At 45.1% G+C, this 27,445-nt stretch overlaps 2 protein-coding genes across 2 annotated transcripts in view; both read left to right on the forward strand.

The window, feature by feature from the left end:
* Nucleotides 1–1,358: 1,358 nt before the first annotated feature.
* LOC119422736 (zinc finger protein Aiolos-like) lies at nucleotides 1,359–16,004 on the forward strand. Its single transcript, XM_037690131.1, has 8 exons — nucleotides 1,359–1,377; nucleotides 1,975–2,041; nucleotides 2,174–2,281; nucleotides 7,038–7,427; nucleotides 8,793–8,960; nucleotides 9,298–9,414; nucleotides 12,352–12,465; nucleotides 15,355–16,004. Exons 2-8 carry the CDS (start codon nucleotides 1,987–1,989, stop codon nucleotides 16,002–16,004), a joined length of 1,602 nt encoding a protein of 533 aa, XP_037546059.1. The 5' UTR covers nucleotides 1,359–1,377; nucleotides 1,975–1,986.
* Nucleotides 16,005–22,555: 6,551 nt separating this feature from the next.
* The window catches only part of LOC119422737 (protein AF-17), a 29,081-nt gene continuing 24,191 nt past the window's right edge, over nucleotides 22,556–27,445 (forward strand). Inside the window, exons 1-4 of the mRNA XM_037690132.1 lie at nucleotides 22,556–22,857; nucleotides 25,530–25,609; nucleotides 25,694–25,748; nucleotides 25,831–25,940. Of these exons, the coding sequence (XP_037546060.1) occupies nucleotides 22,749–22,857; nucleotides 25,530–25,609; nucleotides 25,694–25,748; nucleotides 25,831–25,940 (354 nt within the window). The 5' untranslated portion in view covers nucleotides 22,556–22,748. The remainder of the gene's footprint in view (nucleotides 22,858–25,529; nucleotides 25,610–25,693; nucleotides 25,749–25,830; nucleotides 25,941–27,445) is intronic.

Consider the following 27,445-nt stretch of genomic DNA (forward strand, 5'->3'; position numbering starts at 1 on the left):
CATCTTCATCTCTGCCACTTCCAGTTCTGTCTCCTGTCTTTTTGTCCATGTCTCTGTCTTCAGATCATACAACATAGCTGGTCTCACCACTGTCTTGTAAACTTTTCCTTTCACCTTTGTTGACACCCTTTTGTCACAAATCACTCCTGAAACTTTTCTCCATCCACTCCATCCTGCCTTGACTCTCTTCACCTCTTTACCACACTCCCCATTTTCCTGGACAGTGGACCCCAAGTCCTTGAAGTCCTGCACCTTTGTGACCTCTGCTCCTTGTAGCTTCACTGTTCCAGACCTTCCTCTCATTCACACACATGTACTCTGTCTTACTACGGCTGACTTTCATTCCTCTTCTTTCAAGTGCATACCTCCACCTCTCCAAGTTCTCTTCCGCCTGTTCCCTGTTCTCAACACAAATGACAATGTCATCTGCAAACATCATAGTCCACAGGGATTCCTGCGTATGTAATGCATAAATAAAATGTAAATAAACACAAAATGCAATGATGTGTAAAACTTATAAACTTATTTTATTCATAGTGGAACATCAGAAACATGCCGATATAAAATATATATGATTAGTTAAAAATATTTTTTATGAGATTTGCCAATTATTAATTTCTGTTTTTATTTTCATCTATCAACTGAGTGAGGGACATTTATTATAGCTGCTTAGCTTTGCGGCCATCTTGAATTAGGTTGACAAAGTTTTTCAGCTGTAGATAAACGTCCAGTGATTTTCTTTCATTAACCTCCTAGGACCTGGCGCCCACATAGGCAAGCGTTCAGGTCTTAGGAGGTTAAAGTCTGTCCACTGGTTCATTAGATATTTTACTAACACAGCAAACAAACATTCACATAAACAGAGAGGCAGACACACAGAGACACACAGACAGGCACATTTAGAGACAGAGACAAATATGTAGAGAGACAGACACAATGAGACAGACCCTAACCCTAACTCTCCTTGTGTATTCAGAAAGCGGTGGCTCATGTTCTGACAGGTTCTGGACCTGTTCGGAGAGAGCAGCAGTTCTCTGGTTCTGCCACCAGATGGAGTTCTGATTCCTCAAACAGGAACCCGTTTTTAATCTCCTGGGGAACCGCCTAAAGGACTTCATCAACTCTTAGAGCTCTTACTCATAAATACGTCGAGCTGTGCAGTTTTCAGGTCCAGGACCAGAACCGGTGAGCAGTTGATCCAAGCCGGCCCGGGTCTCTGCGTTCCGGGTCGCTCCTCCGTACCCAGAACCTGCAGCTCTCTGTTGCTCCACCTCATTCAGAATGAGTTCCTGTTCCTTTAAGGGATGTCTCCGGCGCTGCGTGTGATCCATGTTCAGAGTCCAGAGCGGTTTCCTCTGGGTGCTGAGCAGAGACCAGGTAGGATCTCCTCATCGGTTCCTCTTCAGGTCCAGAACCAGCCTTTGGGTTTGCTCCAAACATGCACTTCTGCTTTTTATTTTCAGCTCACAAGAAGTTTTTTTTATTTTTTAAATTTATCACTGAACTCTGAGCTGTCAGACTGGAAGTTTAAACTTTAATTTTTCTTTACATGAATTTCAACCTTCTGGGTTTAAGAACCGACGAAGCACCTTAAAACAAACGCTCCAGTTCTGGTCGGAGTCTCTGTGGCTGTTGGAGTGGAAAGCCCATTTTGATGATGCACGAAGGCGGCAGGAAGCCCGAGCGCAGAGAACACCTCCGTCTCATCGGGCTAAATGCAGAGACAGGCTCGAGCGATCAACCGTGGGCTTTCACCCACTTTTATTTTTACTAAACCTTTTTTTACAGCTCAACAGGAACAGAGGCGCGAGCGTTGCTTCTATTTCTTCATCCGCTCAGCAGAAACAGAAGTGATCTTTAATTAGAGTTTTATTTATATTAGTCCAAACGGAGCGTGAGACGATTGTTTGCAGCAAGTTTTCGCAGTAATGGTTCTGTGAGGCGGCTGACGTCAGATGTCCTCCTTCTCCACAGGAAGTCCTCACCATGAACGCAGACAAACGTCCTGAATTCACATCTCCACATGGAGACGACGGGATGGGTGAGTCGGCTCGATCCTGGTGGGAGGCGTCACCTGGCTCCTGGCTTCACGTCAGCTCGTGCACGTTTGTTGCTCCACGTTTCACAAACAAAAACCAACTCAACGCGTCTCGTTTGTTACCGTTTGTTTCAGAAACCTGTGATGAAGTTGCAGAGGTGAAGTCACAGGAGGAGGAAGAGGAGAAGGAGGAGAAGTCGGCTGGTGTGAATGGGACGCGGTGCGGCGGTGTTACGGATGCACGTATGTCCAAACACACACGTGTGTGTTTGTCTGTCCGTTACAGTTCAGCTGTTTTCTTCTCTGGGCTTCAGGAAAAGACAAAACCTTTGAACTGAACTTCGCCGTTTGGATTTGTCCCCTGGTGCGCCCGCAGCCGAAGGTCCCGTTCTCGTCAGTCAGAATCTTCGGTTCTTGTCGGCGTTTCAGTGAATTCCTGTCTGGATTTTTGTTTTTCTGCCAATCGTAGCGTCTCCTGGGTCGTCTTCCATCATCACGGTTAAAAAGTGACGGTCTTGGAGGTTCAGCTCGAGTCACTTCAGACGGTTTCCTTCAATCCTTCAACCAAATATCTTTCTGATCTGCCTGGAGTCACATTTCCTCTTGCGTCCAGGCCTTGGGTGTTTGGCTGCAGTCCCGTGAAACTTCTGCTTCTTAATAATCTTATCAGCTGCGGTCTGAGCGACATGAAGCTCCTTGGAGAAGATTTTATAAACTTTATGTCCATCATGGAGATCTGGAATCTTCTCTTTGAGCTCTTGCTGCTCCATGTTCAGTGTGGCGAACGGAACCACTCGGTGGCCGTTTGTTCTCTTTTAAAAAGGCGTTTTGATACGTCTGGTGATGCTAATTAAGGTCAAACACCTCGTTAGACACCAGAAAAACTTTGTAAAAACAAACAAATGATTTATTTCCACTGTTTGTCGTTCACTCTTTCCTCTAAGGGGACCAAAGAATTAAATCAGTTAACATGGAAACGCTTGTGATTAAAAATCGTTTTAAAACATGTTTTTTAATCAAACTCTTCTGCAGGAACTTGATAATCATGTGGACTTCATATAAAGGAATTATAAATATTAAAACGTTTCATCTCTACAGACGTAACATTTCCAACCGGACCTTTGAAATGTTTAAAATGAATCCATTCAAAGTTCATCTGAGTCCAAACTGACATTTAAAGTCTTCTGAGAATCTACAAAATATAATTAATTATAATAATTATCATTAAATAATCCTAAAATAGTTTAATACAAAAAAAAAGTCTTAAGGATGAGAAGGGAAATGAAAAATAGCAGCTGCAGCTGAGTGCAGGATAACTGAATCAACACAAACGCCGGATCCAAACTGAATTAAACAACATTTAGTTTGAAATATTAATAAAATACAAACAGCCTGGTCTGTCAGGGTCTTAACGACCCCAGACTAAAGATGTTTTCCCCAGTTTGTGTTAGTTCTATTTAAACCAATGTGTTTATAGAATAAATTATTAACTAAAACAAACTTGTATCAGTTTATTGTTTACACCTGAAACAGGAGAAAACTACAAGCCGAGCTGCGGATAAGACTTTATTTGCTCGGGTGGTGGTCCCTCAGCACTCAGTCTTTAATCTTTATGATATTTAACTAACAGAGAGGGGGTCCAGTCTAATCCAGAGGCTTGTGTAAAGGCTGAAATCACTTTGCATAATATATATATACATATATATATGTGTGTGTGTGTGGTATTTATATTTGTTGGTGAGTTGTGGTTTTGAAGCTCCCAGTTTTACAGAATGTCTCTTTTAATGATGTGACATGCGGTGAGAGAACATGACGTTGAGACGGCGGCCCTCTTTGGTTCTGGTTGACAGCCATCTTGCCCGCCGGGTGCAGCTCCTGAAGCCCCGCGCTGCTTCAGCTGCACGGCCTGCGGTTCTCTGAGGCTCTGGACTCTATATCAGGCGTTTCGGATCTGTGCATGTGCAAAGTTTCCATAGCACCTCCGAGAGCTTTCCACCATATGAGGCGCCGCTCTGCAGCTCATCATCAGCCACCACCAAGACCACAGCGTGGTTTCTGGATGGAACTGAGCACTGGGGTGGGGGTTAACGCTTAGTAACAGGCTGGGTGAGAGGTCCTGCAGCCAGCTTCATGCTTTCAGCTGACTCTGTGCTGTCTGCAGGACACAGAACCATACTGTGCAAAAGTCTTCAACAACCCCTCCATGCTTTAGATTCTCATCCGGAGCAGTCCGACCTGATCAGCAGCTTTCCAAACGTTTTGAGAGGTTTTTTTTTTCACCTTTATTTAACCAAGCATAAACACTAAGAACAACTTCTTATTTTACAGTGCTGGCCTGGCAGCACCAACAGGTACTTGTAAGGTCAAGGGAAGGGACGCAATACAGTTAGACAAAACTATAAAATACAGTAGCCAATAACAAACAAGAAATCATAAATTATATTAACAGTTCATTGTCAAAGTTAAGCAATAAGAGTACTAACTAAGCATGAAAGCACTTGAAAGTGTTTTTAAAAATGGCTTTTAAACAATTTTTGAAAGTAGAAACTGAGCTAACGGAGGTCCGACACAAAGTTTTTGTAGCAGATTCCAGTCAGATGGAGCAGCAGAGCCAAAGCGAGACTTATTTACCACAAATACTGAGAGAATCGGGTGATACTTTGAAACAGGTGCTAGTTGCAGTAGATGAGTTAATATGGAGGTGAATAACCCCGCAACATCTTATAAATGTTCTATAAGGAGCATTTGTAACAAAGCCAAAAGTAGAGTGATAAATTGTGTCCAGCTTACGAAGGACACCCTTACAAGCATGTCTATAAATTATGTCTCCAACACAGGTAGAAAGGTTTTTTCAACAATGATGCATTTTGCAGCCAATGTAAACAAAGATCTATTTCTTTATAGATAACCAAGTCTCGTTTTAACCTTAGATTGCAAAACATTAGCATGATGTGAAAAGGACAGAGCACCATCAATCCAAATTCCCAAATATTTACAAACTGTTACTTCTTGTATAACATCACTGTTTACAGTCCACCGAGGTGGGTATGGTCCTTCCTCCATGACCGAACCACATAAATTTAGTTTTCCTGGCATTTAAGGACAAATTTATGTCGATAAAGGTCTGCTGGATTTCAAGAAAACCACATGCCAGGGACTTCTCAACCTCATCCGAAGAACCAAAAGCATATAAAACAGTTTAATTGGCATATAAATGAACAGAGGCCTCACTGACAGAATGCGAGTTTTATTTTATAAATATGGAGAAAAGAGGTGGACCAAGAATGGAGCCTTGGGGTACACCTGACATAACCGGGAGAAACTGTGAAGTATGAGAGTCAACCATCACTTGCTGCAACCTATTCAAAAGATAATTACAGAACTATGTTAGTGGCTGTCCCGAAATTCTAATATGGTCATTTTATTTCACTAAGATGGAATGATCAGCTGAGTCAAAAGCTTTTGCTAAATCAGTGAATATTGATGCACAAAACTGTTTGGAGTCCAAGGAAGATGCAACCATGCCCTGTGCCCTCTTAATTTTTAGACTTGAGCTGTCTTTTGTTTTTTTCTCACCCATTTCAGTTTGACTCATTCAGACATAAGAAGCTCCAAAGCTCAATGAATGAATCAGAGTTGTGTCGACGCACCGCAGACAACTTAGAAAGACGTAACTTGAAATTACCAGCAGCCTGCATTACAACACGACGTGATATTTATACAAATACCAACAATGACTCAGTTCTCCAGGATTTGTAGGTTTTTCTTGGACTTTTGCTGCTTCATCACCAGTTTTCTGTCCTGTTTGTGCACCTGGTGGGATGTTTTATAACGTTTGCATGAAAAGTAGACAAAGTGGAGGAAGAAAGAAAAAGAGTCTTCTTCAGCATCTGAGTCGTGTCAAAACCCGACAGCCCTGGAATAATCTATGATCCTCGAGTTGTATTAACTCGAGTTTCAGACGCGTTTAGAATCTCTGCTGGTTCTGAAATCTTCCTTTTTGTCTGTTAAACTATCTTTGGTGTTTTTCACAGATTCAGCTAAATAAATGGGAGCAAATTGTTCTTTTGTGTCACAGAGTTAACAAAAAGCCCCAAAATCCCATTTTAAAATGGGTTCTTCAGGTTGTGGGTCGACACAGAGCTGATCCAGAGATTTAGGTCAAAGATAACAAACAAAAAGCGCCGTTCTTCTGAAATACTCCGATAGAAGATGGAAGATTTATTTAAATTTTTTTAAAAGAAGCCAATTTTCTAAGAAAACGTAGAAAATTCCTGTTGGAAGTACAAAGACTTGACCAAACCAACTTTAAAAAAAGAAGCAACTCTTGAAGCAATGTTTAAAACTTTTGCACAGTTGTGTATGGGCCGGGTCTGGACCGGGTCTGGCTGTGGAGGACGCTGCTGACGGACGCTGAACTAAGGAGGCGGCAGACGACCTGAAACGACTCGTTTTAAGCAGAACGAGTCGTCGGCCGGCGCCTTTCCTGGTTCTGGTTTCTGCTCGTTCAGAGGAAACGCTCTCCTCTTATCTCGGCGCTCGTCGTCTGAATCTGTGACACTCGCCCAAACGAAGCTCCGCGCACCGATCAACTCCGCTATAAATTCTAACAACCAACTTCAAACAAAAGTAGAACTTCAGACATGTTCCTGTTTTTAGTTTTCTACACCGCCTCGTAATCTAGCTGTTTTTTCGCTACGGCTCTTTCTCATTTTAATTATCATTTTGTTTTCAATTGTAAAAAAGCAACACAAAACTTAAATTTGTATGAATCATATGTGAATGTCTGTTGTTGTCGTTGTTGTCATCACTCTTTGTTAAAATCCAGGTCTCTCTTATAAATGAGTCCTCGTGGCTCAGTGGGACTAACCTGTTTAAATAAAGGTTGAATGAATGAAAAAAGACGTGATTCACGCTCTTTCGTTTGGTCATTAAAACCCTTCCACGTGTCCGAGCTGCAGGTTCTGTGGGGCTGAAATGCTTTTTGTTCCCTCCTCAGGCGTGATTAAGATGGAGGCCGAGGAGACGGACGACAGCGAGCGCTGTCTGAAGGCGGGAACAGAAGCGGAGCTCGTGCCCAAAGAGGAGGGCAGCGAGGACGGGATGGAGGGGTCGTTCGACGAGGAGCGAACGGAGGACGACGAGCCGAGAGACGAGGACGTCCTGAACGAGCCGCAGGACCTGTCGCTCGTCGGTTACTCTCATTACGACGGCGCGGCGCTGCCGGACGCCCATGCGGCGGCGATGGCGGAGGAGGGTGCAGAGGGAAGCTTCGCCGGCGGCGGCGCGGTTCCCCGCGTGCAGACGTCGAGCAAGTTCAGCTGCGACATCTGCGGCCTGTCCTGCATCAGCATCAACGTGCTGCTGGTGCACAAGCGCAGCCACACGGGTAAGCATCAACCGCTGCACCACCGTCACGCCTTTTCAGATCTTTTTGTTCGGGTCGGTGCAACAAATGAGCGCGGCTTAATCATCGTCACCATCTGGTTGTGAAACATCTTCTTTTGTTCAGTAAGAACACTGAAGCCGTGTGATTTGATGGCGGCTGATAAAGATTCAGAACAACGGGCGCTGAGCGCAGCTGCAGGTCCAAGTGTCACCTTCAGACTCGTGAAGCGGCACCTTTCTGTGGAGGTCCGCTCGCCATCAGACACGAGGAGAGCTGACACAATCCGTGACACAGTTTCATCCTTCATACATTCATTTATTCATTCATTCAGGTCTCTCTTATAAATGAGTCCCTGAGGCTAAATGCGATTAACTGTCTAAATAAAGGTTGAATGAAGGAACGAATGAATACGTCACTGCAGACTACAAAACTATAAACCCTTCCGTCGTCTTCCTGCTAAAGCTGACGCTATATTAGACCTTTTATTTAGAGAGGTTAGTTCCCATTGAGCCTCGAAACCTTCTTTACAAGAGAGACCTGTTACATGAATGCTTTTATTATTATTAAACTAATAAACCGAACTGAAGTGAACCCTCGACAGACATTGGGCACTTTTATTTTGAAAGAACCAGAGCTGACACAATCCATGACACAGTTTCATCCTTCATACATCATCGACCGTAGACTAAAAACTATAAACTCTTCCATCGTCTTTCTTCTAAAGCCTCGACAGACATTGGGGACTTTTATTTTGAAACGACCTGAGCTGACAACATGTCCATGTGATCAAACTGTCGTCTGCGCCGTCAGCCGAGTCTAAAGCTTTTGCTAAAGCAATGAATGTTAGACCAGTAAAGGTTCAACTGGCTGAGCTGGAGTCTAATTTCATTAAAACCATTTAATTTAAACCAGACGAACCGAGCTGATTACCAAGTCAAGGTTAAAGTTGGGTTAGTTAACAGGTAAGGCTGAAAGTCCAAGTAGCACTTGGAGCACGTGTTGTGAATAACTCTCAACTACTACCTCACCAACGTTTAGCTCGGTGGACCTAAATTAGATTGAGAGACACTTTTTTGTTTTTTAAAGTCTGTTGACATGTCGGGTTAACTCTAAAACCTAACTAGTTGTAGACGTGTAAGGAACGATTAATTCCCTGAAAATTTTATTAAAATCCGTCAAGTGGTTTACAAGATATTTTGCTAACAGACACGGACACAGCTTTGTCTGATTGACTGAAGAATGTTGGATTTTAAAGTGTGAACTCCATCACGTGACTGAGTGAAACCACGTGGATTGTTCTTCCTGTGTGCGTGCACGTGTGTGTCTGTGTGCACGTGTGTGTGCGTGCACGTGTGTGTGTGTCAGGAGAGAGGCCTTTCCACTGCACTCAGTGCGGCGCCTCCTTCACCCAGAAGGGAAACCTGCTCCGCCACATCAAACTGCACTCCGGGGAGAAGCCTTTCAAATGCCCGATGTGCAGCTACGCCTGCCGACGGCGCGACGCTCTGAGCGGGCACCTGCGCACGCATTCAGGTAGCGCCCCACCACGTGCACGCTCACGCACGCTCTCTGGTTCTGTGTGCACCTGCGTACTGGACTGTTTCAGTTACTCCTTCAAGTTGTTTCTCACTCTTTTTGTAAACTGTTGACACATGAAGTCTGCTGAGCCTTTTCCAGTAACACACACACACTAACACACACACACACTAACACACACACACGATATCTTACTTTCAGATGTCATGTTTTACCTGCAGACGGGCTCTTTAAAGCTCAGCTCATCGGTTTTGAACGAAACCGCCCGCTCTAGGAAATCATTTTCTGTCTGTGCTCGTTCGCTCTCATCGATCGACTGAAACCTGTTTTGCAGTCGAGAAGCCGTTTAAATGCAACCACTGCAGTCGCAGCTACAAGCAGCGCAGCTCCCTGGAGGAGCACCGAGAGAGGTGCCACGTGTACGTTCAGAGCAAAGGTCCTGCCGAGAGAGGTGAGCGCAAAGCCGGTCCGAACTCCAGCACACTTCACACCTGTACGGCCGAGATCGGTCCTGAACAACAACGCTCGCTGACAGCACGAGCTTACAGCAAATAAATTAAAAAAAAGAGTTAATTTATCACTAAAAACACCTTCAGAGTCCTCTGAAATTTATTTTATTATTTACCAAATTATTCTATCTCCTCCTCTTCTTCTTCTTCTTATTCTTATTAATTAATTATGAATGGAATAGTGAAGTGCAGGAAGTGTTTTAAAGAAAGAGGTTAGCCAAGTAGAAGTATGACAGAGAGGACTGAAGAGAGGAGACAGGAATATAAGGAGATGGGACGTAGAGCAAAGAGGGAGGGGGCAAAGGCAAAGCAGAAGGTGCACGATGAGTTGTATGAGAGGTTGGACGGACACTAAAGAGGGCGAGAAGGACTTGTACCGATTGGCGAGACAGCGTGATCAGGCTGGAAAGGATGTGCAGCATTATTAATTAATTAATTATAAAGGTCACATGTTACACAAGGCTCATCTGGGTCGTTGCTATAACAGTTTGTTGACAGACTATCTGTACGCGTTACTCTTGTTTTCCTGAGGTTTTATTATTTAACCTAATTTTTTAACACTTCCTGTATTTGTTGGACTTGTCCAGTTTCAACAATTCATCTTTAAAATATCAATAATTTTAATAGAAATACATGAAGAACTGTTTTAGTTCAACAGAATGCTCAATGTTTCGTTAAGGTGCTTTAAAAACTGCCTGAAAGTCATTTATATACAAAATACTTTTGTGTTTTTAGAGTTTAGATCTTTTATTAGTCAAATAAAACTGTTTGACAGATAAAATGATGAGGATCAGTTTTTACCTCGACTGAGACTCGTCATCTGCCTAAAGCAGTTTTGTTTTTATAAGACTTCTTGTTTCTGACGGTGCTAAGCTAACGTTAGCGTGCTCCTCTCCATCTTGCATCATCACACATTTTTTTGCTTTAGGTTCATCCTTTTAGTTTCCCCAAAGTCAAGAATCGGTTCATTTGTTTCCGATGCGTTCAGATCCAGAGAGTTCACCTTGTGTCGTCTGACGCTCCAGAGTTTGAGTCCTGCAGAAGAGACGGGATCGAACTGAACAACTTGCCTTCCTGAGATGTTCTGTTGTCCGCGTGTCACAGAGCCGTGGTGTGGTCCTGGTGCCAGTGAACTGGGACCTCCTGGACTCTAAGCAGATCCAAACAGTAATCGCTGATCGGGCAGATTCAAGCAGAGAACCGGGCGATTCAATAAAATCTGTCATGAAGACCTGACGCCAAAACAAGTTGTGCTGGTCTGTAAAACACAAATAAAAACAGAAACCGTTTGCAAAGTTTATAAACAAATATTTTCTTCACAATGGAACACGGTAAACAAATGAAATTTTAAAAGTTGTTCTCGCAGAGTCAGTGGGGCAATTTCTAAATAAATAAACAAACAAACAAATGAATGAATAAGACGCCAGAGGAACATTTTACAACTAATGAGGTTCATTGTCGGCAGATCACTAAGAGAACTGGTATAAAAAGAAGTAAAGATGGGCAGAGGTTCAGCAGTCTGTAAAAAACTGAATCTATAAATAATTTGATTCTCCATCATCTGCAGCTCATAACCTCATCACCAGATTAGAAGAATCTGTAGAAACCTCTGAGCTCAAAAGAAGAGGCTGAAGGTCGTGACCTTCAGGCCCTCGGGAGCCACCAGGTCTGGTGCTGGTTCTGTTCTGGATTCAGGAACAGTTCCACTGTAAACACAGTTCATTCACAAATTCTGCTCAAAGCTCTATCAGGCAAAGAAGGAGCCTGATGTGAACACCATCCAGAATCACTGCTGTCTTCTCTGGACCAGAGGTCATTTCAAATGGACCAGAACTGTTCTGAAGTCAGATGGGTCCAAATCTGAGGTTCTGTTTGGAAACCACGGATGCCACAAAGAGTGAAGAGTAACTGTCCAGCCTGTTATCAGAGCATAGTTCAAAAGCCTGCCTCTCTGATGGTATGGGGGTGCATTAGTGCCTCTGGCATGAGTAGCTTCCACATCTGGAGACTCCATCAATGAAGAAAAATATCTACAGGTTGTAGAACATCTGCTCCCATCCAGGACTGTACAACAGCTAGAACCCTCCACCAGACCAGAATGGAACAACGTTCCTTCCAGAACCTCCAACAACTGGACTCCTCAGGTCCTGGACCCCTCACAGAGGAAACCAGGACCTGGAACTCCTTTAAGGATGCTTGTTGCTGCCGTTAAGCTCTGATTCTCGTCGTTGCGTTAAATGTTGGTGTTCTGTTTGTTTCACACGATCCCAGCGTTTCATCAGACGACTCGGGTGATTGCAGGTCTGATTCGGCTGCGGTCGCGGCGTGTTGCTGCCAGCAGCTCCGGCTCCTCTGGCCTCGTTACGTTAACGAGCGCTGCCCTTTGATTCCAGATAAATGGGTTATGGCTGCTGTGGTGGGGAGAGACTTCTTGTGTCTGTATCAGCAAAGGGGAAGCCAAATAGGGCAAACGTTTGAGCCCGGCCGCTCAACTCGAGTTCTGTCACACAGACACGAGCATCTCCAGCCCCCCCGCCCCCCCTCGGTGCCTCTCTGTGTTCTGACAGGACATTGCAACACTCAGACTGTGCAGGATTTGTGGTCACCGAGTGTCTCAAGTTTTCTCTTGATAGTGCTGTAGTGGTGAGGAAGTACATCCTCACCCTGCGGTCTCTTCTCCTGCACAAATGAGGTAAAAGAAAACAAAATAATCAAACAGGAAGTGAGGTCAGAGCGACTCATCTTAAATTAATATCTTGTTCCTCCTTGAGAGGCTCCACGTAGAGCAGCTGGTGTTTCATTTGTGTTTTCAGGCAGCTCATCTTCCAGCCTCTTTGTGGCTCACACCCTCTCGTTTTGTTGTTGTTGTTGTTGTCCAGCGGAGGACAGCCACACGTCCAGGTCTCAGATGGGCTCGGAGCGAGCGCTGCTTCTCGACCGGCTCGCCAGCAACGTCGCCAAGCGGAAAAGTTCGATGCCGCAGAAGTTCACGGGTAAGATCAGCAGCAAAGTCGCAGCCCTCAGAGCGCTCACGCTGGTTTCACATGTTTTTAACTCGTCTCGTCTAAATACGCAGTTTGTGTTGTTTATTCTTTCACCAGCTCTCACAGTTCACGCTGCACCTGCTGCGCTTTAAGCTTTAAAATAAACAAAGATCTGTGTATTTCAAGCCGTTTGTCTGAGCAGCTCGTCTGTTTATTTTTGCCGGCTTCTATCTTTTGCCAGACAAGAACTGAGAGCAGAGCAGCTGCCTCATGCCTGCAGCGCCACAGCTTCGTCTGCGCCGCCATAAATACTCCGTCAGCGGTGCTGTAGGTGGGTATGTGACTGTGCATGCTTCAATCTACAAATTCACGTGGAAAGAACGACAAAAAGAAAACGTGCACCTGAAACACGTCAGTGTTTGCTCACTTCGTGTGCCGTGAATGAATTGAAAGATCGGAGGTTCGGTTTCGGTAAACAGCCGAGGCGACACCGCCATTTCCCAAACTTTATGAGCTCGATTTTCACTAACCTGCCTTCACCGCTCGTTAAACTCAACATGAGGTTGTAGTTTCACAATCACGCCTTTAAAACAAAAACCTCCCACGTCTATCAACTTGACAAATGAAGATCCTCCAACGTGACAACCACAGAGAAAAGAGGCTCTGCGACCGCAGAGGTAGAAGAGGCGAAACGTGAGCAGGTGTCGATTCTTCTGTGGAGCATCTGCTTCCTCGCTTTAAAGCTGCTTTTGTCTCTTGAAGCACCTGCTTGTTCGGGGGGGGGGGGACGGTTTTTCTCTCCGCACCCAAGAGAGGAACTCCCCAATGTGAATCTGTTACAATCATGGAGGGAAAAAGTCACTTGCTTTAATAAAACTGATTTGATCTAAATCTAATCTGAGGTGAACAAAAACGCTCAACAGTCGTTCGCTGCGACTGAAACACTCATTCCATCTCAGCTTCAGTACCGCTCAGGAGCTGCTGGTCACAAGGTTCTGCAGCTCGGAGCATCCAGGAGTGTGTGAACACACCAAGACGGAAAGACATCAGCAATGACCCCCGAATAGAAGCAGCTGCGGCTAATGATCAACCTGCCGAGGGTCAAAGGTCATTTCCAAACTGGAGTGAACTGCATCAAGTGGTTAGTTTTGTTTACTCCAACTGGTTTATTGATTGTAATTCTAAAATGCAGGTCCACACTCGATGTAAACAAAAAGCTCGAGTCCTCTGCATCAGGTCGCAGTCTGTGGGTAAAGACGAGAAATCCAGACAAGAAGCAGACGCTTAGAAGATGTTCAGGTGGAAATATGACGGGGGATCTGCTGATTAACACCACACACACCCCCCAAAAAAAGAGGAAAATCTTCTAAAACTACGAAGAAATGTAACGTATCAAAAGACAGAACTCCAAATTCAAACACAAAACTTCTAGACTGGTAAATTTACTGCGTCGTCGTTTTATTTTCATAATAAACAGATTTAAAACAACAAAACCGTAAAACTTCTGACCCCAACAACTAACTCCACCACCTGTTTTTAAAGCCACTGCTTCTGTTTCTATTGGTAAACAAACAAACAAACAATCTTTGTGACGTTTGAAGAAGTAGCTTTAAGACCGCTGCTAATCTTCCCTGGAGTCTGAGAAATAAGGCCAACAAGCCTCAGTCAAAGGTCAAAGGTCACGGCTTGTTTGGAAGAGCTGCAGCAGAAAACATGGCAGCACCACTTAAGTTTGAAAAGGTCCATTTAACAGAACCAGACCAGAGAACAGATGTTTATCCAGAATGCACTGCAGCAAGCACCTCTTCCCAGCTGTCAGCACGGTGGTGGAGGGCTGATGGTCTGGGCTCCTTCGGTCACTGAGTGTACCAGAACTCCTCTGGAGACCAAATGGTTCTGGAGTCCCAACAGCTGAAGGCTAGACCAAACTGGTCCAAACTCAGCAGCTGATCTGCAACAGAACGGGTCAAAAAGAACAGAACCAACGATCCAGTCAGAGTCCAGTCTGCAAATCTCAGTGAACTGAAGCAACGCTGGAAAGAAGAGTGGGCTACAGTTCCTCCACAATCACGAGACAGAACCCACTGAGGGTTCTGGTGCTGGAGGAGGTTCTACAAGCTGCAGAAATAACTAATACAGCCTGGTATCTACAGGTCCTTGATACTTATGAAGTACATATTGGGTACTTACAAGGTACATACTTGTTAGTGTACCTGGTACATACTGGGTACTAGTGAGGTATATCTGCTACGTACCAGATACTGACAAGGTACTCACCAGGTACGCACAAAGTATTTACAGAGTTCGTACAGGTTGTGTATCTAGTACATAAAGTCCAAGTCAGATTTATTTACAACGCATGTTTAAAAACAAGTTGTTCCTGAAGTGCTGAACAATAAAAGACAAAGATTAAAAGAAAAAAATAATAATTTTAAAACATCAGAAGCAAATAAACAGAACAATAAAGTTCTGAATCAAGCGACCCGGGTTAATCAAACGGGTTTTAAACGACAGGAAGTGACGATGGGGCAGATTGTTCCAGAGTTTAGGAGCGCGACCTCCTCGGCAGCTGATCAGATGAACTCACATGGAACCTGCAGGGTTTGCTCCTCAAAGTTCAGACCAGTACCTTCAGGGTTTGTTTGGGCCAAAGCTCCTCCACAACCACCTGAGACTGATGCAGAAACCCACGGAGGGTTCTGGTGCTGAAGCTGCCGGGTTCTACTCGCAGCTCCAACAGTTAGTTTTTGTTCACCGACGGTTCGGTTTGGATCATTTCCGAGTGTTTGAGTCCTGGAACTGAGTGGGTGTTTTCCTCGTAGCTTCCTTCCTGCCTGCGGCTCTTCCTCGCTGCTCTCTGCTCTGTTTGTCTGGTTCTGATCCAAACCTCCTGCTCAGCTCTCTCTTGTGTCACCGGTGCAGGCGACAACGGGGTCTGTCTGGACCTGAGCTTCAGCAGGGAGCTGCTCCACCGGTCTGAGGTGAAGAACCCCCCTCCAGGCTCGCCCGGGCCCGATGGACACCAGCCGGTCCACATGGGTCCAGATGGTGACCCGCCTCCCTCCCACAGGCCCTACCCCATCCCGTTGAACCGCACCGACATGAGCCCAACGGGCCTCACGAACGGCCAGAAGATGCCGATGCTGGGTCTCCCTCACGCCCCGCAGCCCCCCCTAGGCCTGGAGTCTTTCCACCCCGACGGCTCCCAGATGTCCCAGCCCGTCGTGTACAGCTTAGGACACCTGCTGGGGGGCCTGAACCACCAGAACGGTGTCCCCCACCCGCACGCCCAGCCCATCCCGCTGTCGCCCCTGGAGGCCCTGCGCGTGATGCGGGCGGACGGGGAGGCGGGGTCACTGCTCGGCGCCGTGTACCCCTGCAGCCACTGCAGGGTCATCTTCCTGGACTACGTCATGTTCACCATCCACATGGGGTGCCACGGGTTCCGCGACCCGCTGGAGTGCAACGTGTGCGGCCACCGCAGCCGGGACCGCTACGAGTTCTCGTCCCACATAGCCCGGGGCGAGCACCGCCTGGAGCTGAAGTAAACGGCGGCGGGCGGCGCCGCACGAGGACGGACGGACTCATGGAGGCGGAGCGTGACCCGTCGGCCCCCGGCTGCTCCGAGTCGCCTTCTGCTCTGCCGCCTCGACGGCCGTAAAGCCTCTGTTCCTAACTGCTGTTTGTGCCGTAAAGTTTTATTCCTCTAAGGAGACGAGCGTTCATCGTCTGTTTTTCTGTTTGACTTGTGTAAAAAATAAAAGCCGACACTTCCTCCCTCACACGAACCGCTCTCTGTCAGAACGTCAGGTCGACGATTCAAGGCTGCAGAAGAGGAAAAAAAATCTCTCATGTCGAACGTCTCTTTTGTTAAGCTGTGGTTTTCAGAGAGGTGCAGTTCACGCTTCAAAGGACACTTCACTCTGCGACACTCTGCACGTCTCACTCCAGAACAAAACACTCGCTCAGCTCTCCAACGAGCAGCAGAACCCGAACAGACCTAAAAAACACGAGGGAGGTTCTGAAAATCATGCCAACAGTTTCAGGATCGGCTCGTCATTTCCTCACTAGTCAGATTTCAAGGTTTCCTTTGAAGGCGGGGTGACGTTTGTCCCGTTAGCAAAATATCTCATGAATCACTGAGTGGATTTTAATTAAACTTTAGGAGAATAATCGTTTCTGGAGTCAACTTGATTCAAAATGGCCTACAAGGCTAAGTAGACACAAAAAATGGCTACAGACTTTGAGCTCAATATTGGGGTGGTAGTAGCTGAGAGTCATCTCTAACTCATGTTTTGAGCTGCGATCGCATCTGTTTATGACTTAAAATCAAGTGTGTTAGCAAAATATCTCAAACCACTTGACAGATCTTAAAGAAACTCAAGATGTCTACAACCAGTTAGCTTTTAGTCTGTCAAATTCAAGATGGCCGCCACAGCCAATAGATTTCTGCCAACGACAAAAAAACATCTATAACGCTATAACAAAGTGAATTATATAAATTTTGGAGCTGAAATTCGGTGTGGTAGTAGCTGAGAGTCATCCCAACACATGATGACACGATAGCTGTGTTTATAACGTTTAGGACCAGGTTTGTCTGTTAGCAAAATATCTCCCGAGTCATCGAACTGATTTAATTAAACTTTAGGAAACTCGTCATGTCTGGAGTCAACTTGATTCAAAATGGCCACCACAGCTAACCAGTCTTCGTAGACACAGAAAATGGCTTTTAATTTCTCAATTGTAAAGGGTTTGAGCTGAAATTCGGCGTGGTAGTAGCTGAGAGTCATCCTCAACTTATAAAAAATATAAACAGCTATAGCTCGGTGAGACGTACAGATGTGGAGCTGAAATTCGGCATGGTAATAGTCAAGGGTCAGCCCAGCCGCACTCAAAAGAGCTAACGGATCGTATGAGATTTTGCATAAAATTTAGCATATTCCCATGTTTGACCATGACGGCTTTAACTCCTCAACGGGAGGCGGGGAGTCTCTGGTGGGAAAGGCGGCGGGCGATATGCATTCCCTCCTTTTTCATTCAGCTGCCGGTGGGAGGAGAGTGGAGGTTTTGTTTTGTACGTGTTCAACTGTAGCAGTCATTCAACCAGGAAAGGATGAGAAGCTGCAGATCGGTGATTTTAATCAGCAGTTTCGCTCTTCCCTCTCCGCCCACGAGGCTGGCCCGTCTCGTTATTCATGCCGGTAAAACTCCAGACCTGCAGGGGCAAACGTTTATTCAAAAACCGAGGCTTTGTGGGAATTTTGAACGAAGTGACAAACTTTAAAAGCCTCCTCTGAGTGTGACGAGGGTTTGCTGACGAGCCACAGAGGAGCTTTTTCACGCCGCCCACACGGCGCTGCAGGAACTGGTTCACGCCTTGCTGCCTTCAGACCAGAAGAGAGCGGGTGTTAGCCTCATCCAGCTGCCACCTCGTTATCTGGCCTCCCCATCGCAGCCAGTTCCCTTTTCTCTCCTCAGGCTCGAAGAGAAGTGACGCTCGCGAAGGCCACGCTGTTATCACGGCTTCCATCCAACATGTCGACCCAAACAGCCAAGTCATCCAACAGCTTCTCTTTTCCAACCATTTCAACACTCGGAGGCGTCCGTCTTCTCAGTATGAGAGTTCAGGGTGAAACTGTGACTAAAACGGTTCACAGACGAGTGGGAGGGTTAAAAAATGTAGAAATAATAAACCTGTGGCTGCTTCTCCTCACTCTTCTTTTTATCTTGTTTCCAGCACCAAAAGTTAAGTTGATGCGTTTTAAGTTTTTGGTGACATCTGCTGACTGAACGACGGGACAGGCAGGATCTTGTTCTGTCGGGATGCAGAGATGTTTGAATATTTTTGTCCTCCGTGGAGGAGCCAAGAAGAGGATCGGAAACACCTTCCGTCAGTCTGGTGGCTTTGCGAGCATGATAATTTGAAAAATAAGTGAGGAACCAACTTCCAAAAAGGTTCCTTTCAAAAATTGGGTTGCTACTGTAAGTCAACATCCAAAATGGCTGCCGCTGTATATATGTAAACTGGCCAACCCTTTCATTTCAAGATTCAACTTGTCTGCTGGATTCCTTAGAGAACTTTACCAATTGGCTTTTATGTATGTGAATGTTTCTGTAAAGTGTCCTGAGACAACTTTGTTGTGATTTGGCGCTATATAAATAAACTGAATTGAATTTGAGAAAACACTGCTTTCTAGTTTTTATATTGCTTAAACGTTCCTCAAATGATTGGGGTGGCCAAATATTATTCTATGATGGGCAAGGCCACCAAAGGCCACCCCCTCCTCCACTGCTCCTGGTAGTGACAAAACGCCAGGGTCTCAAACAAAAACAGAAATGTGTCTCTGTTCTTCTCCACAGTGTAACTCCTGTCCACTTGAATATTAAAGTTTACTTCATTCAGTTTAATTCCAGTCCAGAAAAACGCTCAACTCTAATACTACAAACATTTACTGTAATAATAATAATTCTAATGAATCATCTTCTTACACCAAAGTTAGTCATGGAGCTCCTCAAGGTTCAGTACTTGGACCAATATGCTTTACCTTTTATAAGCTTACATGAGGTAATGTTATTAAACAACATGGGATAAATTTTCATTGCTATGCTGATGGTACGGTTATATTTGTCCATGAAGCCCAATGAATCCAACTACAAGCATGTCTTACAGACATAAAAACCTGGATGACCCTGAATTTTCTGCTTTTGAACACAGACAAGACTGAGGTTTTGGTTTTTGGACCTGAGCATCTTAGGAATAATTTTTTCAGTCTTTCTCCCTCCTTGGATGGCATTAATCTGGCCTGCAGCTCTAATGTTAAAAATCTGGGTGTTATTTTTGATCAGCACGTCCTTTATCCCCCACATTAAAATCTTTACTAGGACCACCACCTTCCACCTGCGTAATATCGCTAAAATTAGAAATATCTAAAAATGATGCAGAAAAACTGGTCCATGCATTTGTCACGTCTAGACTGGACTGTTGCAATGGTTTATTTTCTGGATGTCCAAATACGTCTTCAAAACATCTTCAGTTGATCCAAAATGCTGCTGCCAGAGTCTTAACTGGAGTTAGTAGGAGAGATCATATCTCTCCAGTTTTAGCTTCTCTCCATTGGCTCCCTGTCAAATCCAGAATTGAATTCAAAATCTTACTTCTAACCTACAAAGCTCTCAACAACCTAGCTCCATCTTATATTACAGATCTTATTGTTCCATATTTTCCCAACAGAGCACTTCGCTCTCGGACTGCAGGTTTACTTTTGGTTCCTAGAGTTTCCAAAAGCAGAACGGGAGGAAGATCTTTCAGTTATCAGGCTCCTCTCTTGTGGAACCAACTTCCAGTTTCTGTCCATGAAGCTGACATGTTGTCCAGTTTGAAGACTGGGATTAAGACTTTCCTTTTTGATAAATCCTATAGTTAGGGTTGGCTTGTTGCTGCCTTAAGCTTAGACTACTGGAGAACAAACTGACCTCATTTCCTTAAATGAATGATCAAAATTGAATAGTTTCACTGGCAGCACGGGGGCGCAACTGGTAGAGCTGCTGCCTCTCAGCGAGCAGGTCCCTGGTTCAAATCCCAGTCCAGGGGCCTTTCTGGGTGGAGTTTGCATGTTCTCTTAGTGCATGCGTGGGTTTTCTCTGGGTACTCCAGTTTCCTCCCACAGACCAAAAATATATACCTAAAGGTCTGTATCTAACGTGCTAGGGTTTGAAACTAAAATCATCTTCATAAAAACTAAGTTTGATCAGTTTTAATCAAACTTTCAAAATATTTTATGTGATTTGTTATCACTCCAAGCACGTGTTGGGGATGACTCTCAGCTACTACTACGCCAAATTTCAGCTCATTACCTGTAAAATTGGTCGAATTTTAGCCATTTTAGTGTTTTAAGATCACGCTGCTGTGGCGGCCATCTTGAATCAGGCCTTAGACCAGGGGTGTCAAACCCACTTACAAAGTGGGGGCCAAAATTAAAACTTTTCTCAAACTAAGGGCCAGTTTCAGAATCTATATTAACTTAAATTAAATACCCAGCATCTTTTCTTGGTCACAGGTTCCTCAACAAGAGCTTGGTTGGTCTCATTTGATGTTCTCTGTTGCACAATGGACATCATAATCAAAGATTACTGAAAAAAAAAAAAAGAAAGTGATAATAGTATTTTACATTTAAAATAACAGCTTGGGGACCAGATAAAATGTCAACAAGGGCCACATTTGGCCCCCGGGCCTTGAGATTGACACGTCTTAGACATACATGCAGTGATTACTAACAGTACAGACTCGGACTCTCCACCAATGAGAAGTATCAAAGATGGTGTTTCAAGCTCTCTGAAGTTAGACCTGGAGTAAATATTAAAGCCCACAAATAGAAAAATTAAATGTGAAATTTAAAACAGATCTGTTTTCTTCTCATCAGGTGAATGTTGACAGATCTTAACATTTGTTTGATCCTTCCGTGCATTTAAAAAAAAAGTTCATATTCATGTCTCTGTGAGCAAACTAAGACCAGAACACTTCGAGGGTTAGGGACAATTGAAGACCAAGATGTTTTTGGACAGAAGAAGTTTGGGTGGGTGTGTGGGGGGAGACCAAAGTCTGAGTAGGTCCAGGAAGGAAACCCAGACCTCCCTCTACCCGGCTGTGCTCGCCATCTTCTCCTGGGGGAAGAAAGGAGTCATCACGATATGAACCTCCTCAGCTGACTCCTCTTGATCCAGAAGAGCAGCAGCTCTACCCCCCACCCCCCGGCCCAGCCACTCTGCGAGCTGCTCTAATACAGGATCTGGTTCTTTCAGGTCACGATCCAAACTTCATAGACGCAGGCGGGCGTCGGAGCATAGATGAAGCCGGTCAGAGATCTGCCTATAGGCTCAGCTGTTCTTTCACCACAACAGACTGGAGCAACAGCCTCCTTACTGCTGGAGATTCCCGGATCCTCATCCTGCTGTCGCTCATAAACAAGACTCCCAGACGCTCCAACGGAAGGAAGATTTCACCTTTTTTCAAAACTTATCGCCCACCGATAAAAGGCAAAGGCACAAGAATTTTTTTTTTTGCCCATGTTCGTTTGAAAAATATTTCAGTGAACACTGGTTTAAGATGGACGCTACAGACAACTGATCTCAAAATGCACAAAAATGACTAACGCAGCCTGCTTTACTGATGATTACCTAAAATCATGTGTTTTTGAAACCATTAGTGAAAAGGCCAGACTTCAGGGGTATCTGAGGCAGGCTTGAAACACAAGAGTCAGGGTGGCTTCTGGGTAATACCAGATGGCTAGGCCTCAGACTGACGAAGCCTCTTGGATGAGGGGCGAAACGTTTCTTTTTAACAAAAAAACGAAGTCCAGATGACATGATTCAACCTTTTTTGTTGTTATATACCTGGATGACTGAGAAAACAAACTTTGTGATTACCTAAAATGTTTTGCGGTAGTAGCTGAGAGTTGTACCTAACAAGCACAACAAACAGTGCGACACTGGCATTAACCATCCCTGCGTCTGTTGGCAAAATATCCCACAAACCGGTGGGCATGCAGATGCAACTTGAACTGGTCAGTGGGCATTTGTGTAGAAGTGGCGAGTGACGTGCACACCCAGGAGCGCCAAGCCTCGCTTTCCTTGGATTTGGACCTCACGGTTAAAAACAGCCTCTTTACAAATATTTTACTGTGAATTTATAGTGAAGTGGGATTTTAAATGTAAAACGCTGCAGTCGAATGTGTGGACCGAGGCTGAATGAGGGCTGTGTGTGAGAAACAAAGATGAAGGCTGATTTCTGTTTTCAGGTCGGATGGTGAAACAGCGCGCAACCTGCGCTGCCGCAAACATTCGCCAGGGGGCGCTGTTTCCCCGCGGAGGCTAAAAGCAGCACAGCCAGCGGTTCTGACCGCTTTAATCCACATTAACGACAAAAATGACGTCCCAGCGGCGCAGGTGAGTGGTTGTAAATGTAATAAATCGACAAAACGTTTAAAAAAATAACGAAAACGGTTGTAAAAAAACTGTTAATACGGGATTTTGCCGCCTTCGTCTTGAGTTTTGATTCCCGACCCGGAGGAATCAGCTGTGAGCATGCGCACTGCATCGAGGAGGACATCACGCAGAAAACGTAGAAGCAGCGGATTTTTTTTTTTCCTTCATCGAGATTTTTGTTTCCCCTCGGCGCGTGCCCCTCGACTATGCCCGGTTCGGCTGTAAGGTTCGGGAGGACCACCTGACGGGACGCGGCCCGGGTCTGAGCCGTTGTCCGGAGGGGAAATCTCATTTGTTCGTATGGGAGCAGCATGCGGGAAATGGTCGGAGGCTGCTGCGTGTGTTCGGACGAGCGAGGCTGGGCAGAGAACCCGCTGGTCTACTGCGACGGACACGGCTGCTCCGTGGCCGTTCACCAGGGTAAGCTGAGGTTAGCGCGCGCTGAGCGGCCGCCGGTGCCGCTCGGTCGGGTCGGTGGTTCTGGAGGCAGGCTGGCTGCTGTCTACGTGCGCGTGAGCGCGTGTGTGGGAGTGGTGGTAGGTAGGCGTGCTGTTTGTTGTCACTGAGCGGAGCCTTCACGGCAGGTCCGGCCCGGTCCGGTCCACCAAGCATCCCCCCCTGCCGAGGCCCTCCGGTTCGGACACTTGCTTTGTTGTTCTGAACGGAGAAACGGACCCAAAGTACTGGATTTAAACCCCGATCTGCTGGTTCTGGTCCGGATTAAAACCAGTTTAATGTCCGGAAAGTCCAAAACAGTTAAATCTAGACGACGACAGATTATAGACAGAACCGGATTATAAATAAATGTAGATAAAGATCAACAACAAAAGAATCACAATAAATAAATAATAAAAACAAAACAATAATAAATAAATAAAAACAGCCAATTCCTCTTAACCTTCCATTCAAATCACTAAATTGTTTTATTTTACTAGTCACATAAAACTTTTTAACAATAAAACTCCTCCAGTTTCATCTAGACCCAATACTGGCCACTTATAAACAAAAATCAGCTGATTTCGGCTGCTATTCAGACATAAATTGGCCAATATCGGCCACTTTTAAAACAAATCAGCCGATTTCGGCTACTATTCAGACTTAAATCAGCTGATATCAGCCACTTTTAAACAAAAATCAGCCAATATCAGCCACTTTTAATAAAAAAAAAAACAGCCAATGTCGGCCATTTTTCAGACATAAATCAGCCGATGAACATCTAATCAATCACGGAGTAGAAAACTTGCAGCTCAGCTTGTTAAATATTTGGTTTTATTTGATGAAAAACACAAATAGACCAGAAAAATCTGAGTTTATTTAGGATTTTTAAACCTGGAGACAAACTCTTTGTTTACGAGAATTACTCGACTTTGTGTTTCACATCGACTTTTTATCCGATTATTATAGAATTTGTTGGTTTACTCAGTTTTATTGTTTGGTTGTTGTGATTCTAAACAAAGTGAATCTAGTGAAGCTGTTTGAACAAGTTATTTTGGCTCTGCTGTCGGTCGGAGTCGCTCGTTTTAAAGAATGAAGTCAGTAAAACATGAAAGTGATCCTGCGTGCATCATTTGGTTCTGTTTGAGCAGATCGCAGCGCTCGTTCCAGATTTATCTGAGAGGTAAACGTAAACAATGCGCTCGTGGTAACTTGAACCAAAACATCTTTGAGGAGCAACGTCAGCGTTCTTGACCCGTTTTCAGTCACGTCGGCTGGAAACAAACATACAGTCACACACAGGTGTTTAATTTAAGGACACTAACGTTCCATGTGAGAGAATACAGTTCAGAGTTATTTTATTTTATTTAGGTTTAATAACAGTTTGGACAGAAAACCTTCAGACATGTGGAGCCCAAGGCTGAACTGAGTCTGGGGGTCCACAATTCTCTTCCTGATGCTTTCTAAAAACTTCTCCCTCTCATATTTAATTATTTAACAAATCATGAATCCCAACGGACCGAGCTGTACCGAGGGGGCAGGCTGTTCCAGAGTCTGGGGGCTCGATCCCCAAAGTCATTAGGTTGCGTTACATAACCGGTTTCCAAACCGTTTAAAACTTAAAGAGTTAGAGAAAGAATCTTAAAATCTAAACAGAAACCAACAGGCTGAAGGTGATGAAGAAGAGCTGGTTTTACAAAGTTGAATTAGTTCAGTCGAGTCGGTGTTTGCAGATGACATTGTGATCTGTGGTGAGAACAGGGAACAGGTGGAAGAGAACTTGGAGAGGTGGAGGTATGCACTTGAAAGAAGAGGAATGAAAGTCAGCCGTAGTAAGACAGAGCACGTGTGTGAATGAGAGGGAGGAGGTGGAACAGTGAGGCTACAAGGAGCAGAGGTCACAAAGGTGCAGGACTTCAAGGACTTGGGGTCCACGGTCCAGGAACATGGGGAACGTGGTGAAGAGGTGAAGAAGAGAGTCCAGGCAGGATGGAGAAAAGTTTCAGGAGTGATTTGTGACAAAAGTGTGTCAGCAAAGATCAAAAGAAAAGTTTACAAGACAGTTGTGAGACCAGCTATGTTGCATGGTCTGGAGACAGAGACATGGACAAGAAGACAGGAGACAGAACTGGAAGTGTCAGAAATGAAGATGTTGAGGTTCTCCTTAGGAGTGAGAAGGATGGAGAAGATTAAGAATGAGATCATCAGAGGTACAGCACAGGTTGAACAACTGGGAGATAAAGTTAGAGAGACCAGACTGAGATGGTTTGGACATGTCCAGAGGAGGGACAGTGGTTTGAGCATGTCCAGAGGAGGGACAGTGGTTTGAGCATGTCCAGAGGAGGGACAGTGGTTTGGACATGTCCAGAGTAGGGACAGTGGTTTGGACATGTCCAGAGGAGGGACAGTGGGTATATTGGTAGAAGGATGTTAGAAATGCAGCAGCCAGGTTAAAAGACAGAGGAGATATGTGGATGCAGAGAGGACATGGAGGTAGTTGGAGTGAAGACAGAGGACAGAATGAGGACAGAGGACTCGCTGTGTAGACCCCTGAGTAGGGAACAGCTGAAAGAAGTAGTAGTTTGATCAATATTTATTTGTTGTTGTCTACAAACACCCGGAGCTTCTTGGTCACGGCGTCTTCGTGTTTGTTTCAGCGTGTTACGGCATCGTCCAGGTCCCCACCGGCCCATGGTTCTGCAGGAAGTGCGAGTCCCAGGAGCGAGCGGCCCGCGTGGTGAGTATCCCTCCTCCGACATCATGACTCATCCGTCCGATGACGGACTAACGACAAGCTCCGCCTTCTCCCGTTTCCCCGCAGAGGTGTGAACTGTGCCCCCACAAAGATGGAGCCCTTAAGAGGACGGACAGCGGCGGTAAGTCTGAGAACCACTTCCTGAAACTGTTTGAAGGTCCCGGTCGTGTCTCTGACGCTCTGCCGATCTCTGTGCCCATCAGGTTGGGCGCACGTTGTGTGTGCGCTCTACATCCCCGAGGTGCAGTTTGCCAACGTGCTCACCATGGAGCCCATCATCCTGCAGTACGTCCCACACGAGCGATACATCAAGGTACCGACGCACGCTCACACACACACACACACCTGAGTTCACCTGTCAGAGGACGGGGTCGTCTGAAAACTGAACTTAATCTGATTTAGTTTTAGTAAGAGTGTAAAATAAATTCATATTTGGTCTGAAAACAACATTTTTTACTTTAAGGTTTGTGCAAATTATTTAAAACGAGTTTTTAATGAAAGCACAGATAAAAACGGTTATTTTTAAGTATAATTGAGCGTCTGAGGATATTATAGTTTATAAGCTCAAAATTCTAAGATTCATTTTTTAGATTTTTAATGAAATGTGGATCGATGTGTTTGTGCCTTTTTATTAGAAAATTAAAAAAAAACACAAAGGTTCAGAAATAACCTGAAACATGACATAATAACAATAAATAAATAAATAAATATATTTATATTGAAAAGTACGGTACCTCTAGAAAAGATGAAAACTAATCTGACCACAGGGACACGTTAGACTCAGGTGTGTCCTGTAATCAGCGTCTCAGGTGTCTTCAGTCTAATCAGTGAGTCTGTGACAGGTAGTCACAGGGCTGTTTGGTCTCACGGTGTGTAACACACTGAACATGGACCACAGGAAGCTGAGGACAGAGACGCAGGAGCTGAGACAGACGATGACTGACTTCGTGTTAAAGGTAAAGTCTGTAAGACCGTCTCCATCAGCTTGATGTTCCAGAGTTATTCAAAGGTTTGGTCCACAGGACTGGAGACAACCTCCCTGGACATGTCCACAAGAGGACAGCTGATGACACACTGAAAAGACATGATATGAGCAGTAACCAAAAAGTCCAGAAAAAATTATAAAAAAAAAGATTAGAGGTTAACTTAAAGGTCAGAGGTCACCCATCAGTCTGTTTGAGACGAAGTGGACTTATTGAAAGACGACCGAGGACGACGCCAGATCATGAAAAAGACGGACTGGAATTCACCAAAATGCATACTGAAAAGACACGGAGGTTCTGGGAGGACGTCATTCGGACAGAAAAGACAAAACTGGAGCTATTTGTCAGCAAGTCCCATCAGCTCTGCATTCAGACCCAAAAGAACCCTGTACCTACAGTGAAACATGGAGGAGGCCCGGTTCTGTTCTGCTTCATCTGCTTCTTCTGAACCTGCAGGGTACAGTTAAACCTCAAGACTGTCACGGCTCTGAAGCCAAATGAGCTGCTCCGTGTCTGAAGGCTTGGCCTGGGTCCAAGGAAATGGGCCTCAAACAGGACGATGACCCAAAACACAACTAAAAACACCAAGAATGGATCAGAACCAAACACTGGACTGTTCTGAAGTGTCCCTCTGAGCCCTGATCTAAATCCTGTTGGAACATCTGTGGAAAGAGCTGAAACATCTGAAGAAGGAACTCTTCAAACCTGAGACAGCCGGAGCAGTTTGCTCATGGAATTCAATTCAGTTTATTTATACAGCACCAATTCACAACAGAAGGAGTTGACCAGAACACCTGCGGCGGACAGGGAACACCTGCGGCGGACAGGGAACACC

This window comes from Nematolebias whitei, chromosome 16 (assembly GCF_014905685.2).
Source record: "Nematolebias whitei isolate Nwh7 chromosome 16, NemWhi1, whole genome shotgun sequence".
NCBI lineage: Eukaryota > Metazoa > Chordata > Actinopteri > Cyprinodontiformes > Rivulidae > Nematolebias > Nematolebias whitei.

Coding starts and splice junctions, on each gene's coding strand:
- LOC119422736 (XM_037690131.1), top strand. CDS start 1,987: ATGAACGCAGACAAACGTCCTGAATTCACATCTCCACATGGAGACGAC. Junction 2,282..7,037: donor CGGCGGTGTTACGGATGCAC/GTATGTCCAAAC, acceptor TTCCCTCCTCAG/GCGTGATTAAGATGGAGGCC. Junction 12,466..15,354: donor GATGCCGCAGAAGTTCACGG/GTAAGATCAGCA, acceptor CCTCCTGCTCAG/CTCTCTCTTGTGTCACCGGT.